Genomic DNA, 19,360 nt, shown 5'->3' on the forward strand with positions numbered 1-19,360 from the left:
AAGAATATGTATACTTTATGGGGTCGGACATACTTCCTTCTGCCTGTTACATACATTTGGATTTTGCACAAACACAATATACCAATATACCATTTTTAATGGGTTCAGCGTATAAAAATTATAGGAAAAATAATGTTGCAAAATGGGTAAATAATAAAAGAAAAGAAGCCGGCTTGGAAAATTTGACTTAAACCCTTTTTGAACTAACAATTTATTTATTTATTATTAAGAACTTTTTGGTGAGGCAAAAAAAAAAATAATAATTTAACGTATCAAATCATTTAAATTTTCCAGCAGATCGAATATGTAAATGTATCAAGTCTTCAGACACTTTCTCAAGCTGTGCCCTGTTATGAGAGCCCTGTTATGAGAGCCCTCTTTTACAAATTGATAATAAAAAGATGGCAAAACTTTGAATGAATGAAACGTTAGTTTGTCTGAAATGAAATTTAAATTAAGTTGGGGACAGTTTGTGGTATACCTTTATTAATTATTTTTTATAGTTTTATGAGGGGTTGCCTAAGTTGCCTGAGATCTGGTTTTGTGGAGTAGCTATTTATTACTGAAGGATTTTATAATAGCAAAAATATTCAATATTGCAAAACTAATTTTTAGATCTATAGATAAAATTCGATAAAAACCAAATTGCTTAAACTGCAATTTTTTGAAATTGTGCAAATTATTTTTTTTATGTAATTTTCGGACATTAACCCGATACGAATCGATTGAAAGTTGTGCAGGTGTATAGATTATTTATTTCTATTTTTATATTTTTTTTGTAGCTTTTAGTTCGAAGGTCTTTGCGAATTTGTATGGCAAGCATTTTCGCTTGATTGGCAAAAGCTGTATAAGATCTAATTTGGTTCAAATTACTTTTAAGTGCTCGAAAGAAACGTGGTATTATTTTCAAGTAGTTTCTGCGACTCGACGAGAGTTCAGCTAATTTTCAGTTTAAAACGTTGACAGCGCACCTTTACGGCTAATTATGGTGTTTATTGTTTAGTGGGAAAGCTTTTTCGACAAAAACTGAATCAGAGTAAAGATCAAGAGCTGCAGAGGGGTAAGATTTGAATAAGCAGATGATAAAATAAAGAAAGGATGTTCTTGGCAATGGAGAGATCATTGGAAAACCCTAAAGTTACAGACTGAAAGTAGAGAATACTTTTCAATGCCTTAAAATAAGATTTATATAAAAATAGCCATGAGGATGGGAGGAGAAGTCGTTAATTAGCTGCAGCCTAGAAAAATAAGCATTTATACTATGACAGATAATATGCAAAAGTTAATAGATAAGAATGCAACAGACAAGAAAATAAATGACAAACAAGGGAGACAACAAAAGGACGTACGCAAACACGGACACAAAGCAAATATATCTATAGAATATGGAATATGCTCCACATAAAAACTCACCTGAGTTGATGGATGGGGGCCGTGTGCTTACGACGGTCGTTGCGTTTGTCTGAGAAGCTGGTGACGTGGTCTTAGGAACTTCAATGTGCCCGGCCTGCAACTGATCTGGCGCCGGCTTGGCATGTGTCATCACAGAGGTGGCTGCCGTCTCATAAGCGGAGCTGTTGCCGTTCGCCGAGGATTGCGGATCGGTTGCAATTACGTCTGTTGCAGCTATTGTAGTTGTTGCTGGGTGGTGTCTACGTGTGGGCGATGGCGAGCTGTAGGATGAGTCGCTGTGATAGCCGGCTGGCGGTGGCGGCGACGAGTGGCCTGCACTTTGACGGCTGCCGGAGCGCGGCGTCCGAGTTATGAATCTGCAGGCGAGAGACAAAAAATAATATAAGAAACATTGTGTCAGAGTATGGGGTATAAGGCATTTACATGGTGCCAGCTGGTGAATGTATCTGTCAAATATCAAGCTGAGTTATCGGTTGGATAAAAATTGCAATGGATATGAAAAACAGTTTTTGGATTTGCGTTCCGCTAGATGCGGCACACAGCTAGACGCCTTCAAACACGCTCAACAACTGCCGACGGCCAAACCGAAAGTATCTCTGTTAACCCAAGCTCGAGCGAACGGAACGACAACAACAACAATGACAACAACAACATTGACTACAACAACAAGCGGCAAGCGAAGCTAATAACAAGAGGTTTTTTGGGTTTTTGCCGCCGCATATTGTGTGCGTGTGTGTGTGCTTGTATCTTGCAGATACACTCAGACAGTCTAGCTACAAATTAACTCAAAAACGCACTCAAGCCGCAAACAGTGAAAAGAGCGAAAATTCGCACATACAAAAGATGCTTGTACTCGGGCACAGGTAGCTGAGTATTCGAAATAAGCACAATTTGTGTCGTGTTGTTCCGGCCGTTGTGTATCTTTTATCTTTAAGTGTGCGTCGCAGCAACACATCAAGAACAAAGCGCAACAAGCTATTTACTTTTGGGCAGGTAGTCAAAATAAAAGATACAAAAAGTATCCAAATGTCGACTGTTTACTGTCTGTCATGTAAATGATACCTATTTAGCTGAAACTACGCTGCAAATGGTCAGCATCTGATTTCCTGCAGTTCACTGTTCACGCAGTCAGTCAGTCGGTCGGTCGGTCGGTCAATAAACTGATTTTTAAAATCACAAAGCAGCTCATGAAAATGTCGCGACATTCAGGTTCAACTGAAGGAGATAGGATAAATTTCCGAAATAATTGAGCACAGTAACTTGACTTAGTTAACTGTCTAAAGATACTTTTCAAAATCCCTGCCCAAACCAAAACAACATATAAATGCTAGGATATGGGTTCATTAACTGGAGAAACTAGAATACATTTCAGAACAGGATTTTTATACCCTGAACCCATTAAAAATGGGTATAAGGGTATATTGTATCTAAATGTATGAAACAGGCAGAGGGAGGCATCTCCGACCCCATAAAGTATATATATTCTTGATCAGCATCAATAGCCGAGTCGATCTAGCCATGTCCATCTGTCTGTCCGTCCGTCCGTCCGTCCGTATGTATGAACGCAAGGATTTCAGAACCTATAAGAGCTAGAGAAATTTGAAATTTTAGATGTAGGTGCTCCTAGTTCCCGCGCAGATCGAGTTTATTTCCGATAATCGATAACTTACTCCGTTTCCTAGCAATCGATAAAAATCGATATCCATATCCTGTTTTTTGGGCAATTTTGGTAAATAATAAGCGCTAGAGTCACCAAACTTGACATATAGCTTCTAAAATAGAATATATATATGCATTTTATGTTGGAAGAAGAGGGTTCAGGGTATCCCCTAGTCGGGAGCTGCCGACTAAAAAACTCTTACTTGTTATTTAGTAAACTGTCTTGAGATACTTTTAAAAACCGTCGAATCCCTGCTCAATCCCAAAAAACATTTAGATGTTAGGGTATAGGTTCATTAACTAAAGCAGCAGGTAGGATACATTTCGGAATAATTCTTTAGATATTTTTCAAAATCCCTATTCAAACTCAAACAACTTCTAGATGTTAGGGCATAATTTTAAAGAGTAGTCGAATCTAGAGAGCCAGCCACAACTTTATCTTCATTAACGTCATTTTTTCAGACGTTTTTAATCAACTGCCAAACGGAAATGTTCAAGACTTAAATACTTACAGGTAGAAAGATTTGACAGCCAGCTGTTGAATGCATTTGGAAAAAGAACTTTCCATCTAGTTGACTGAGAGAGCCAAGGAAAAGCTTTTGGAAAAAAGGAAAAGTGATGCACCGACAGCAGCAGCAGGAACCGGTTGGTCACATTTTCGGCTGCACAGCTGCAGCTGCCAGAAAGCGAAATCAGGACTAAAAGAAGCCGCCAGACAGCGAGACGCAATACCTAGGCCAAGCCCGACTTGGTCTCGACTTGGTCATAAGTAAATAGTCGAGAGATGGCTAAGGCCTGAGCACTGCAGGTGTCTTTCAGAGACTAGGCCGGGACGGGCTCAATAAATTCCAAGCTTAATTGAACGCATTCAAATTTTCTTAGCTCAAATTCTACGCTGAATGCATTTTTTTTGACAATCTTCCACTCTTTCTTTTGCTTGTTTTTTATTTTATATATATAGATATTTTTTTGGATGTTTGTAGTCGCTTTTATGAGGAATTTTTGTAGCGAAAGCCGGCGGACGGCCTATGGAAAACTTGTCGCCCGGTTTTCGGTTTGTCGGTTTGTCAGCTTCAGTCTTGGGTGTTCAACAGGTGCTTTCTAAAGGCGGGTTCCGGGGCTTGGGCTCTTGGGTGTCGGCGTCGGGGTCAGTGGCTAACAGCGTCAATGCGCCATTGGTTTTGATGTATCCCATTATAATTGATGGAGATGTCGGTTCGCACTCGCCACGGTGAAGATGTCCGAAAGATCTAACATGGAAATCTCAAAACAAAACCATGGACCACATAAAAGCGCATTATTACCAACAAATTGAACAATACACAGCTTTGGCTTGTTAACAAGATCTGAGTTGTTGTTGTTTCTGATGAGTTGTTTTGGGGGCCCGCCATTAAATTGTGTAACAATGTCTGGTGAAGATTTGTGACCCAGCTCCAAGCACAATTGAATACAATTTATTAAAGCGAAAATAGTTCATCTACAAGTTAGCGCGACGACTGATAATTTCACTTTTATTCAAAATGACAAACTTAAAAAATAAACCTCATTTTTTCGAAAAGTATGAAACACGCCTCAGAGACATTTGAACAAAGATCTTTGAAAATGAGTTTCAGGCTGATCGGATGAAAGTTACATACAAACGATTTTAACACATGGGGGTGGAATTTCCCGAATCCCCGTTTTCACGTACCGTTCCACAATATAAGCTAAGCACAGTGAAATTTACAGCTTCCTAACTCTTACGGTTTGAGTTGTGCGTTGATCATCAATCAGTTATCAGTTAGTCAGTCAGTAGAGATGTAAATGCAGATAACTATAGGAAGTGGCACTTACCTGCGTGCGTTGGTCGCTTGGTGATGGTGATGAGTTGATTGCGACTGAGGCTGAGACTGGGTCTGGGTCTGTTGAGGATCTTCTAGTGCCACGGGATACAGATGGTCAGATGGTGCGGGAGATGCAGACAGTTCATGATAATGATGTTCGCGCTGATAGGGATGATGATGATTGTGACCAATAGCACCGTGTAAAAACTGCGCGGACTTGTCATTGGTGGAGCTCAACTCCTGTTGCCAGCGGGCGAGCGTCTCCAAGACCTCGCCCTCCTTGTAAGTCGTGGAAGTCAATTCATGCTGCTCGTCCGCGTCCAGCTGCTTCTTGCTGCTGACCCGACGGTTAAGCTCCGGTAGCGACAGCTTCGGTGGCTCCACAAACATGCGCTCCGTACTAAACGGTTGGCCGTCCATGTAGCTCATCACCAGCTGCGAGGCCGAAGATGTTATCCTTGCAGCTGGCTCCAGGCTCTTGGCCGCACGCTCATGCGTCAATGGTGGATCCTCCAACAGATGAACTGCTGGCATGGCCGAAGCCGACTGGAGCTGGGGCTGCGCCAATTGGAGTTTGAGCTGGGGCTGCCCATGTTGCTTGAGGTAGCTCGACATTGACTCTGAGGGCGGCAGCGAGTTGGCCTTGCTCAGACCCAGATTGGTTGTCTTCTGACTAGAGTGTAGCGCATAGGGCGATTCATCGTCGTTGTCATCCGTGGAGCCGGCGGCTTCAGCTGAGGCGCAAATGCGTTTCTGTTTGGTCAGCTGCTGGCGCTTATCCGACTGCTCCGATTTCGGGTTTCTGTTAACGCTGCTCATTGAAGGTCTGTGGAATTGGTGATGCAAGGGCCAAAAGGTCGCCAGCTTGTCGCTTTTGTCCAACTCCTTTTGCTGCTGCTGCTCTGGCTGCTCCTCCGGTTGCTGCTCCTCGTTGCTGCTGCCGCTGGTCGTGGTCGAATCGCCTACGCCGAGGCCCTTCTCCTTGCATATTATGTCGTAGAGCGCGCTTATTGGACGCGACTCGCTGCGCACACGCACGGCCCGCTTGGAGCGCTGCTGGAAGCGATGTGTGTGGCGACTGTTGCGGCCGGACGCACCAGCAACTACTACAGGGCTAGCCAGGGGGGCTACTGGTGATCTACAACTACTATTGCTAGCAATAATAGGATTTTGGGGGGAGGATTCGGTTCGGCTAACTTCTTCACCTTTTGTAGGGTTCACAGAGGGCGGCAAGGATTTGGCGCAGCGTTCCTTGCTGCTGCTGCTGCTTCCGTTGCTTTTCCCTGTGGACACAGAGTCGCCAAGTCGAAAAAACGTTGCTCGTTGATTTGCTGGGGCCGCACTTGTCTTGGGAAAGTTTCGCTGCTTCACTAGCTGAGTGCTGGGAGTGCTGTACACACTCTGATAATTCTCATTCAACGCACCAACATCCGACGCATTCGGTGTATGGATGCGCAGCTGCAGATCCGTGTAATAGGCGGGCGTCGTATGATGATGAAAGTGCGGATGCTGTCCCCGATACGAGACTCGAGCTGAGGAGCCAACTGATTCGTCCGATAGTTGTTGTTGCTGTTGACTTTCCTCTACTTGTAGCTGGCAGCTGGTTTTGGCAGTGGCGGATGCTGTGGATAAGTCACTCGACGCCGCAAAATTTTCTGTGAAAAAAAAAAAATGTCAGAGGAACTCAAAGTAATTGTAATCAAGTCTTAATTTGAGTAAAGGTATTTTGTAAATACCTAGTCCATGAAGACCACCACTGCACACCTTGTACACCTTGGTCTCCCTTCTCCCCTTTTGCTAAGTAAATCTTGGCAGCAATTAAATTGCACCTGGGCACTCTTATTAATATGGCGACGTCCCCGAAAACTGTGTCAAGGTGAGGTGAGGGTTGCACGCTTTTTATAACGACAACCGACCACCAACGCCCACCCACAGCCGCGCCCACACAAACTACAAATATAAAATTCTGTTGAATAAAAACATTGAGAGATTTTCTTTGAATTGGCGGAAACCTTTTCAGGTGCTTCGGCAAAACAGATTAGTAATAATATGTAGTTGCTATAATTGGGTTAAATTGCGCTAATTGGAAAGGTATATATATTTAAATATATTACCTTAGAATGAGTTTTCCGATAAAAAGAAAAACCACAACGCAATTAAAGTATAGAGAATTTTAATTCAATTATTTATTAATGCAATTGGGCATAAGAAACAGACCATATTTATTGAAGGCAGGTGCGGAGTGATTCAAGGCAACAACTGTTTAATGTTTTAATTGTTCAAATTATTTATATTGTACTTTTTGTTTGTTAAAAGTTGAGTTCGCATTCTGCAATGGGCTTGGACGGCTCTTCATGTGTGGGACGTATTGGACATTTCATTGAAGTTGCGGACTGACAAGCCCTTGATTGTTATTGGGCAAAAAGCAATGGAGGCGTTGGCAATAGACATTTCTGGCAATTGTTCATAAAATTGAAAGCTACACATTTGTGCCTATTTCAAGCTATGACAAATGCTCGCCCACGATTGCCCTTATCTGCCCTTTATATATCTAAGAGACTTAATTAAATTTTAAATCTTATTAATATCTTCTGTAGACAGGATAAGCTTTTGGGTAGGCAACTTAAAATTATTTTATATTTTTACAGAGTATATCATGCGCAGTTTTAGCTGATCGTGTGTGCATTAACGCAATCGCTATATTTGTAATAATTTGTATAAAACGCCCAGCGCGTAATTCTCCACTGCAGTTTGGTTAGCGAAATCTAAAGCAAGAAAAAATAGATATATACTTATACATATATCGTAATAAATAAACGAATCCACAAGAAATGCATTGCCACATTTCTTGGCAGCTTGCCGTTTGGGTTTATTAAACAAACTATTTTGTTTTTGTTGCATGTTTTTTTGTTGCATGTTAACGATTCGATTTGGCTGTGTGCGGAAAAGTCAATTAATTGCTGGCAGAAAAAAAAACAAGGGGTTCTACTCAGGAGCTCCCGACTGGAAAATACCCTGAACCCTCTTATTCCAACACCAAATGCAGTTAGCGCAACGATAAAGGTTAATTAAAAAAATAGTTCCTTTGTCAGGGTTTAAATTCGCAATTGACCACAATACTTGCTGACGACTCTATTCAACAGCTACACCAGCCAAAAATAAAAAAATAAAAACAAGCAAGAGGTTCTAGTCGGGAGCTCCAGACTACCCTGAACCCTCTTCTTCGAACATCAAATGCATATATATATTCTATTTTAGAAGCTATATGTCAAGTTTGGTGACTCTAGCTCTTATTATTTACCAAAATTGCCCAAAAAACAGGATATCGATATCGATTTTTATCGATTGCTTGGAAACGTAGTAAGCTATCGATTATCGGACACAAACTTGATCTGCGCAAGCACTAGGAGCACCTACATATACAATTTCTCCAGCTCTTATAGGTTCTGAGATCCTTGCGTATATACATACGGACAGACGGACAGGCAGACGGACATGGCTAGATCGACTCGGCTATTGATGCTGATTAACATTATATATACTTTTTGTGGTCGGAGTAGCTTCCTTTTGCCTTTTACATACATTTGCACAAAAACAATATACTTTTTTTTACCCATTTTTAGTGGGTATAAAAACCGAGAGTTGATTTCGCGTAACACAACTGCTAAAAACAACAACAACAACTGCAGTCACAATCGGTTGTACAACATTTTTGTGGCTTCGACTTATTACCAAACGTTTCTGCCGCTTGTTGCTGCCGCATGTGGCAAGCTGATTGATCGATTGTTTTTTTTTGCCACGGGTTGCATAATTAATATGGAAAGTGAAGAGAGAAACACAGGCATACAGAAGCTAAAACTTAGTCTAAAAAAACAGCGGCTTAAACATGCCTCGCATTCACATCAAATTGTCAGGCTGGGTGAAAACTTGCGGCAAACATTTTGTTGCAGCAAAAAGTTAAATCAATAAACGTACAAGCTGCATTTATTTTTCCGTTTCGACTTGCCCCTGTTTACAGTTGCAGTCTTATTTTTGAACGCAAGGGCAAACTGCCCACATCGTCGTCAAGTGGCAGACAGACAGACTATGCCTCCAACAGCCTCTTTTTCATTTGTCCCCCTCCCCACCTTAGCTGCTCCACTCTAAAAATAACATTCAAGTTTTTTGTATCGCCTGCCAATGCAATGAACAATATTAATTATTAACAACTCGCAGAGAGTGGCCCATCATATCTACATCCATATCGATATCGGGCTCTGCATTGTCTACTAACTGGCAACCTCTTCGGAAGTGTGTTATATTTTTAAATATATCGCACTTACGAAGTACCAATATGTTGTAAAACACATGTTTTGTATATAACTTCACACGAATGAAAAGCGATTTATTTGCAATCATTAAAGTCATAGAAGAATATTTGTTTTGAAATTTATAAGGGGCAGTTACCAGGAACACAGTACTCCCTTACAAGTCAATTCCATTTCTGCCATGATTTTGACAAACAAATTAAGCCCCAGTCAAAGACGCTTTTTTTGCCAAATCAGTTAAATTTGTATGAAGATCTAGGCAAACCTAAGCTGGGACTAGCTTTATCAAAGAGACATGTTTATTTATTTTAACATTTATATCATTTTTTTTTTTTTTTGGGTTTTGCTATTTACTACGAAAGATGAAATTATCTGGGAATAATTCAAGTTAATAGACTAACCTATGAATTAAGTAAGCGTTGGCAATGCTAAATGAGCTAGTCGCTAATCGTTAATTTGTATTTATACGATATTCAACAATTAATCTAAGCACAAAATGCAAAAATAATGCTGTTGGATTGTTGTGGTACTTCCAAACTATTTATTTGCTGTTCTATTTGGTAACTTTAAGGTAATTTGCAAGTGACCTTTGATTGGAACATTGCTTGGTTGGGCCCTTAAGCCCTTTATAACAATATAAAGTTGTCATACATCAAGGTTTTAATACCATAAGAAAATATCCAAAAGCAATCAAAATTGAATAACAACCTACAATAAGAACAAACAAATGACACAAACTGTTCGATTTTGGGCCTGACTTTTGAACCTTTTTATCAAGGGCTAAAAAAAAAGATGTGCCATACAAACACATGGGTAGAAAGGGTGCGACTGGGGCGAGTCTATATTACAACAATTTGTAGGTAAAAAGAAAAGCAACACAAATCATTAACAGTTATTAAACAAAAGAAATTCCTGAGATAGCTGGACGACGATGGACGAGACGACGACGCCAGAATCTAAAAATATCAAGTGATATACCACATACAGCAGATAGAGGTGGTATGCGACTGAGGAATACCCTCGAATTAATGCGATTGTAATCAATACCAAGAGTTTGCTATATGAACACTTGTTAAAGTAACTAATCTTTAAATAGCAATAAAACCAACTGCATGGCGAAAAACAAAACCTAATCCACTTGGATATTGAACTATTTCCACAGAATTCGCGATATGGCACACCTGCTGTTTACATAAGATATATGGTCATTGGATACTGTCCCCATCCCCACCTAACACTCACTTACAGGGCATCTGCGTAAACAAAACGAAGTATATGTGTGTACAAATTGCAAATGTACAACTCGTATCTGAGCGATACGAATGTATCTGTATTTGTGTCTGTATCTGTGTGAATATGTATGAAGTGCTACTAACTGCGATAGCGAGGCATATCCATATTGCCGCTGCTTTTGCTCAACTGCAGCTGAAAGTGGCGCTGGCCGGAGGAGCCGTGCATGGGACTATCCAGATTGAGGACGCCTTCGCGAATGAGGCACTCCTTGATGGCCAGCATATTATAGACTGCGATACAAAATCTGCTGACTAAAATTGGCTGCGCCAAGGCAAATATATTTTGTTTTATTTTATTTTATTTTATTTTAGAAAGTAAGACAACACAAACGCGTCAAGTGTTTATGTATTTTCCGATTTCTGTGTCTTTTCTTTATTTATTTATTTTTCTTGTAGGATTTTGTGCTGAGACTGGGGCTGCACTTGAGGCGAAAATAGAAAAGCGTTGCGCACTCGCGTCTGCTTTACAATAAACTCGACAATTCGACGTCTCGACACCTTTTTTTCAGCCGCCGCTGCTGCTGCTGTTGTAATTTTCCAACGGGTTTTCTGCCGTCCGTCTCGGCGCTGAACGTATCTGCGACTGAGCGCTAGCCAAAAGTATCTAGAACTGGCAGCGGCAGCCTAGCAATTGTTCAGTGCAGTTGCCGTGTCATACAACACGATTTTCATTCTTTATCTTTGGACTCGACGAAGCAAAAGAATTAAAACAAAACAAAAGCGAAAAACGAACAAACGGCAGCCGACTCGAGTATCTATGTGAGCTAGCGCTAACAATATGTGCTTGTGTGTGTGCTTATGTGTACGTGCATGTGTGTGGGTAGAAGTAGCAAAATCAAAACAAAACGAAAAACGTGCAACGGTAACAGCTAAAACAGATGAGAAAACCCCACGAGACGCCAATTTTGTCTATACGGATTACGCTCAGCTGTTGGTTGCATGCACGGAGAGAGGAGGGGTGTATTGGATTGGATGGGTCAGTGCAACTGGCTTTTAGTTGATTGGAAATTGGCTAGTCAGTTATAGCTTATCAATTGAGAACTATCTAATTCCCTAGATTAAGCGTGTCAGTAATTTAAATATTTTAAAGAGTAGATTTTCGGAAACGAAACTAGTTCATTCGGTTCAGGCAATGAACTAGCTAATTTCATAGTCAGTAATTTAAATATTTAAAAGAGTAGATATTAGTGGAAATGGAAATAGTTCATTTGGTTCAGGCAATCAACTGGTGAATTTTTACCTTGACCACACATGTCAGATATTAAAATATTTTATAGAGTAGATTTTTGGAGTTAATTTTCTACCTTGAACACACATGTCAGATATTAAAATATATTAAAGAGTAGATTTTTGGAAACGGGACTAGTTCATTCGGTTCAAGCAATGGGAATAAATTTATAATGAGTTTACTATTATACAATACGAAAAAAGTTCATTAAGTTAATGTTCTTCGTTGTGCTTAGCGGACTTTCTCAATTTATTAAGTCGACTGTATCGATTGAGCATGTGTGTCTACATATGGGTACAACATGTCTCCATTTCTACATATGGGTACAACATGTCTCCATTAAGGACAGTGCATCACATCATATCAACCGGCAAGAACCAACATTATCTATGCAGGTCCACAGCGTGTGCTCCGCATGTTGTGCAAAAAGGGGAACTAGAAACAAAACTCATTAAATGCCAATAGAACTGCGATATTGGACGAACGCAATCTGTTCTCTTAGGTTGGGTAACGGTAAACTGCGCAGAAGGAGCAATCTCGGCTACGCACGTCTTATGATTGCAGGTCACAACCGACTTGGCTAAGAAGATAAGAAGAAGGAGCAGAAGAAGATGGAGTAGACCTTATTGGAAACTAAGCATTTATAGTTTCATTTCATAGTTTTAATTTGTATGTCAAAAGTCGAAGGAACTCTTCCAGCTAGAGCAGCAGAATAGATTTCAAAATTATATCATATCTGTGTGTGTGCGTGAGTGTGGGTGTGTGTTCCCAGTTGAAGGTCACAAAGTGATGGGCAAAGTATCAAAGTGCAAGCTAATTGAGTTTTATTCTTTTATTGAGTTGCTGTCTGGCTATTTCCGTCGTGGGCGTCAACTTGATTGATGGATATGCTGGAAATGAGCCTACATTGGTAATTTCTATAAACAGAGATAATTGAAGCCCCAAGGCGCCGCCTAGCGGTAGTTTAAGTGCAGATTTTTGAGCAGTTTGTATCTATATCTCGTTCATCATTCGTATCTGATAATGTGCTGTAAGTTTTCCGCAATTGAGAGCATTTTTCGATATATATATATATAGATATATTAGACCTGTGCAAATATATGCAAATCTCCATTAAAATGTTTTTTTTTTTACTGGCTGCTTGGTGTTAAGAGCTAGGAATCTGCAATATATGAACATACATACATATAAACATACATATACATACATGCATATACATACATATACATACATATACATACATATACATACATATACATACATATACATACATATACATACATATACATACATATACATACATATACATACATATACATACATATACATACATATACATACATATACATACATATACATACATATACATACATATACATACATATACATACATATACATACATATACATACATATACATACATATACATACATATACATACATATACATACATATACATACATATACATACATATACATACATATACATACATATGCATACATACACTCATACTAAAACCAAAATAAAAGCGAAAAAAAGAACTACACTACTTCCTAAGTATGAAAAACTGCAGAGTCTACTTAAATTCTTAATTGAAAAAAATTTTAAATTTTAGTCGAATTTCATGTCAAAATCTTACTTCTAAGACTACGTAAATTTTAGTCCAATTTCATGTCAAAATCTTACTCCTAAGATTCTTATGTTGACATAGGTCGAACTTTCCCACCCCCATAACTCGGCCAAAACTGAACCGATTTTCAAAAGGCTTAACTCTTTGTATATATTTTTCCACCTCAATGAATTTGGCATTCAAATCTGACTATGTTAATTTTAGTCGAATTTCATGTCAAATTCTTCCTCCTAAGATTCGTATATAGACATAAGTCGAAATTTCCCATCCCCATAACTCGGCCAAAACTGAACCGATTTCCATAAGTTTTGGGTTTCTGTAAATATTTTTCCATCTCGATTAATTTGGCATTTAAATCTGGCTACGTAAATGTTAGTCCAATTTCATGTCAAAATCTTACTCCTAAGATCGTATATAGACATAGGTCAAAATTTCCCACCCTGATAATTCGGCCAAGACTGAACCGATTTTTATAAGTTTTGGCTTTTTGTACATATTTTTTTATTTCGATTAATTTGTCTTTAAAGCTGACTACGTAAATCTTAGTCGAAATCCATGTCAAAATCATACCCCAAAGATTCGTACATAGACTTAGGTCGAAATTTCCAACCCCTATAACTCGGCCAAAACTGAACCGATCTTCATTAGGCTTGACTTTTTGTACACATTATTCCATTTCAATTAAGCTGGCATTTAAATCCGACTACGTAAATTTTAGTCGTAATCCATGTCAAAATCATACCCCTAAGATTCGTATATAGACATAGGTCTTACTTTCCCACCCCTTAACTCGGCCAAAACTGAACCGATTTTCATAGGACTTGACTTTTTGTACATATTTTTCCATCTCGATTAATTGGCATTCAAATCTGACTACGTGAATTTTAGTCGAATTTCATGTCCAAATCTTACCCCTAAGATTCGCATATAGACTTAAGTCGAAATTTCCAACTCCTTAACTTGGCCAAAACTGAACCGATTTTCATAGGGCTTGACTTTGTATACATAGTTAGCCGTCTAAATTAATTTGGCATTCAAATCTGACTACGTAAATTTTAGTCGAATTTCATGTCCAAATCTTACCCCTAAGATTCGTATATAGATATAGGTCGAACTTTCCCACCCGCATAACTCGGCCAAAACTAAACCGATTTTCATAAGGCTTGAGTTTCTTTACATATTTTTCCATCTCGATTATTTTGGCGCTTAAATCTGACTACGTAAATTTTAGTGGAATTTCATGTCCAAATCTTACCCCTAAGATTCGCATATAGACTTAGGTCGAAATTTCCAACTCCTTAACTTGGCCAAAACTGAACCGATTTTCATAGGGCTTGACTTTTTTTACATAGTTGGCCGTCTAAATTAATCTGGGATTCAAATCTGACTTCCTAAATTTTAGTCGAATTTCATGTCAAAATCTTACCCCTAAGATTCGTCTATAGATATAGGTCGAACTTTCCCACCCGCATAACTCGGCCAAAACTGAACCGATTTTCATAGGGTTTGAGTTTCTTTACATATTTTTCCATCTCGATTACTTTGGCATTCAAATCTGACTACGTAAATTTTAGTCGAATTTCATGTCAAAATCTTACTTCCAAGACTACGTAAATTTTAGTCCAATTTCTTACTCCTAAGATTCTTATGTTGACATAGGTCGAACTTTCCCACCCCCATAACTCGGCCAAAACTGAACCGATTTTCAAAAGGCTTGACTTTTTGTATATATTTTTCCACCTCGATGAATTTGGCATTCAAATCTGACTATGTTAATTTTAGTCGAATTTCATGTCAAATTCTTACCCCTAAGATTCGTATATAGACATAGGTCGAAATTTCCCACCCTGATAATTCGGCCAAGACTGAACCGATTTTTATAAGTTTTGGCTTTTTGTACATATTTTTTCATTTCGATTTATTTGTCATTTAAATCTGACTACGTAAATCTTAGTCGAAATCCATGTCAAAATCATACCCCAAAGATTCGTACATAGACCTAGGTCGAAATTTCGAACTCCTATAACTCGGCCAAAACTGAACCGATCTTCATTAGGCTTGACTTTTTGTACACATTTTTCCATCTCAATTAAGCTGGCATTCAAATCTGACTACGTAAATTTTAGTCGAAATCCATGTCAAAATCATACCCCTAAGATTCGTATATAGACATAGGTCTTACTTTCCCACCCCTTAACTCGGCCAAAACTGAACCGATTTTCATAGGACTTGACTTTTTGTACATATTTTTCCATCTCGATTAATTTGGCATTCAAATCTGACTACGTGAATTTTAGTCGAATTTTATGTCCAAATCTTACCCCTAAGATTCGCATAAGACTAAGGTCGAAATTTCCAACTCCTTAACTTGGCTAAAACTGGACCGATTTTCATAGGGCTTGACTTTGTTTACATAGTTAGCCGTCTAAATTAATTTGGCATTCAAATCTGACTACGTAAATTTTAGTCGAATTTCATGTCCAAATCTTACCCCTAAGATTCGTATATTGATATAGGTCGAACTTTCCCACCCGCATAACTCGGCCAAAACTGAACCGATTTTCATAGGCTTTGAGTTTCTTTACATATTTTTCCATCTCGATTATTTTGGCATTCAAATCTGACTACGTAAATTTCAGTCGAATTTTATGTCAAAATCTTACCCCTAAGATTCGTATATTGATATAGGTCGAACTTTCCCACCCGCATAACTCGGCCAAAACTGAACCGATTCTCATAGGCTTTGAGTTTCTTTACATATTTTTCCATCTCGATTATTTTGGCATTCAAATCTGACTACGTAAATTTTAGTCGAATTTCATGTCCAAATCTTACCCCTAAGATTTTTCTATAGATATAGGTCGAACTTTCCCACCCGCATAACTCGGTCAAAACTGAACCGATTTTCATAGGGTTTGAGTTTCTTTACATATTTTTCCATCTCGATTATTTTGGCATTCAAATCTGACTACGTAAATTTTAGTCGAATTTCATGTCCAAATCTTACCCCTAAGATTCGTATATTGATATAGGTCGAACTTTCCCACCCGCATAACTCAGCCAAAACTGACCCAATTTTCATTGGGTTTGAGTTCTTTACATATTTTTCCATCTCGAATAATTTGGCATTCAATTCTGACTACTTACATTTTAGCCCAATTGCATGTCCAAATCTTACCCCTAAGATTCGTATATAGATGTAGGTCGAATTTTTCCACCCGCATAACTCGGCAAAAACTGAACCGATTTTCATAGGGCTTGACTTTTTGTACACAGTTTGCCGTCAAAATTAATCTGGCATTCAAGTCTGACTACGTAAATTTTGGTCGAATTTCATGTCAAAATCTTACCCCTAAGATTCGTATATAGATATAGGTCGAACTTTTCAACCCGCATAACTCGGCCAAAACTGACCCGATTTTCATAGGGCTTGATTTTTTTTACATATTTTTCCATTTCGATTACTTTGGCATTCAAATCTGCCAACGTAATTTTCAGTCGAATTTCTTGTCAAAATCTTACGCCTAAGATTCGTATATTGACATAGGTCGAAATTTCCCACCATCATAGCTCGGCCAAAACTGAGCCGATTTTCACAGGGCTTGACTTTTAGTACATAGTTTGCCGTCTTACTTAATCTGGCATTCAAATCTGACTACGTAAATTTTAGTCGAATTTCATGTCCAAATCTTACCCCTAAGATTCGTATATAGATATAGGTCGAACTTTCCCACTCGCATAACTCGGCTAAAACTAAACCGATTTTCATTGGGTTTGAGTTTCATTACATATTTTTCCATCTCGATTATTTTGGGATTCAAATCTGACTACGTAAATTTTAGTCGAATTTCATGTCAAAATCTTACCCCTAAGATTCGTATATAGATATAGGTCGAACTTTCCCACCCGCATAACTTGGCCAAAACTGAACCGATTTTCATAGGGCTTGATTTCTTTTACATATTATTCCATTTCGATTAATTTGGCATTCAAATATGACAACGTAAATTTTAGTCGAATTTCATGTCAAAATCTTACCCCTTAGATTCGTATATAGATATAAGTGGAACTTTCCCACCCGCATATCTCGGCCAAAACTGAGCCGATTTTCATAGGGCTTGACTTTTTGTACATAGTTTGCCGTCTAAATTAATCGGGCATTTAAATCTGACTACGTAACTTTTTGTCGAATTTCATGTCGAAATCTTACCCCTAAGATAGCTCGGCCAAAGCTGAACTGATTTTCATAACGTTTGGGTTTTAGTCGAATTTCTTGTCAAATTTCCCGAAATTTCCCAGCCCATATCTCATGATACCAATCTATATTAAATGAATTTTAATTTTAATTATTAAAGTTCTTATTTACAGAGTACAGAGTATATCGTAGTCGACTATTACTTAACTGTAGTTTGGTTCAGATATTAAGTACCTCTGTATCTTTCTCTCTCCCTCTCCTCTACTTCTCTCTCTTTGAGCCTGTGCGTCATTTTGTTATGAAAATAACAATAATCATATAAACGCAAAAAGAATGGAGGTGAGTACGGGTGTACGGGCCTATAGCTGCTACATAAATATTATATTTGATATTTGCTCGGGCATTTCGTTGGCATTTTGTGAGTTAAGTAATCATTATTGTGCAGCTGTCGCTCTACGTCAACCTTGCAACTGCTTCATTCAATGATGTATGTCATAATTACTTTAATCAATATGCAGGATATGCTGCGTATGATTGATGAGAATGTCTGACCATCGCATATTGTCCATACGTCAGGTATGTATTATTAATGCGCATATTGTGGCCTTGAAAGCGAGTGAACAAGAGAACAAAAACAAAATTCTGAAGAGGACAAATACATTTGGCCTGGGAATATTTCTCTACATGAGTGTCTAATCCCAAATGTAACAAAATAAATTCTAGTGTAAACGAGAAGATGGCCAGATATTTGTCTACTAAATCGATTCAGTTATCTTCCTGGTTTGACATTTGTTCTCAACACGGTAGAAAAATCACTCTCAAGCTTACACTCACTCGTTCTTATATTGATTTATTTTTTTCCCTTAACTGCACTCTTATCCTAGCTCTTGATTACGCACGTACCATGATCCTTATGTGCTTTGCATTCATGAGAATCGTATAGAAAGGTAATGCATACAATATGGAAGACAGCTGCCAAGAATACTATTAAATATGTGATTGATTGTTCCTTGAAAGCTTTATTAAAACCTGTTTTGTATTTTCTATTGTACTAGAATGAAAATACATTTGTCCCCTCATTTTATGACCTACATCAATAAGAACAAATTGCAAATATGCAAACACAATACAATTGAAAGCCATACAAGGTTTTTTTGGCTTTTATAAAGCGGCTTTCGAGGGTTTGGCTGTTGGTTTTGTCAGGCATTCGCCAAAATGTGTTTTATGCGTGGCCAGCGCTCATAATACTATCAATGAATGTGGATTAAGCCCAGTCACAGGCACAGTCACTCACCTCACACACCTGAAATACTCAAATGTAACCTACTTTCATTACAGCAAATAACGACACCTGGAAAAAAACAACTGGAAAACTAGATGCATCGCTTGAGACCATGTCAATACGCTAGTTAGATACGCCCACTTAACCAATCTAAAAGGCGTGGACTGCGAAGAATGTGTTGCTGAGGATGCGTAATTTTGTTGCAAGGCTGCGACTAACTAACAATGTTCACAACAACTATTGTAAAAGCTTCATAACATAAATTACGTTGTTTTCTGGCAGCTTTGAAATTTAATTGGCAACTGCGGCCAATAAAATGCTGGTTAATGGATTGTAGAAGGCCAGCTACGCAAGCTTTCAGGGCGTGGGGTGGGTGAAGCGAAGGGAGAACTCCAGTTGATATACAAAATTTGGCCTAAAGCACAAGCCTGGCAACTGTTTACAGTTGTTGCTGTTGCAACACGCGTCGCAATTAGCGATGACAATTAAGACAGCAATCAGATTAAGGTGCATCAGGAGAGGGGCGAATA

General features: G+C 38.7%; 1 protein-coding gene and 1 long non-coding RNA gene across 10 annotated transcripts in view; one reads left to right on the forward strand and one right to left on the reverse strand.

Annotated features, from left to right (window-relative positions):
• Positions 1 to 19,360, reverse strand: part of Svil (Supervillin) — a 125,829-nt gene that overhangs the window by 54,139 nt on the left and 52,330 nt on the right. For 7 of the 9 annotated variants that reach the window (XR_004303844.2, XM_032435595.2, XM_032435594.2 and 4 more), the window contains 2 exons: positions 4,906 to 6,550; positions 1,414 to 1,769 (listed from right to left, as the gene is read on the reverse strand). Coding sequence is in view for 8 of the 9 variants with exons in the window: in XM_032435595.2 (XP_032291486.1) it covers positions 1,414 to 1,769; positions 4,906 to 6,550 (2,001 nt within the window). In the remaining variant the exon portion in view is untranslated. Of the gene's footprint in view, positions 1 to 1,413; positions 1,770 to 4,905; positions 6,551 to 10,578; positions 10,785 to 19,360 lie in introns of those variants that run through there. The other 2 variants (XM_032435598.2, XM_032435604.2) reach the window with 2 other exon arrangements.
• Positions 1,634 to 3,930, forward strand: LOC138911121 (uncharacterized). Its single transcript, XR_011416456.1, has 2 exons — positions 1,634 to 1,775; positions 3,587 to 3,930. It is a non-coding gene; the product is annotated as an uncharacterized lncRNA (long non-coding RNA).

The sequence above is a fragment of the Drosophila virilis genome, chromosome 3, assembly GCF_030788295.1.
Source record: "Drosophila virilis strain 15010-1051.87 chromosome 3, Dvir_AGI_RSII-ME, whole genome shotgun sequence".
In the NCBI taxonomy this organism is placed as follows: domain Eukaryota; kingdom Metazoa; phylum Arthropoda; class Insecta; order Diptera; family Drosophilidae; genus Drosophila; species Drosophila virilis.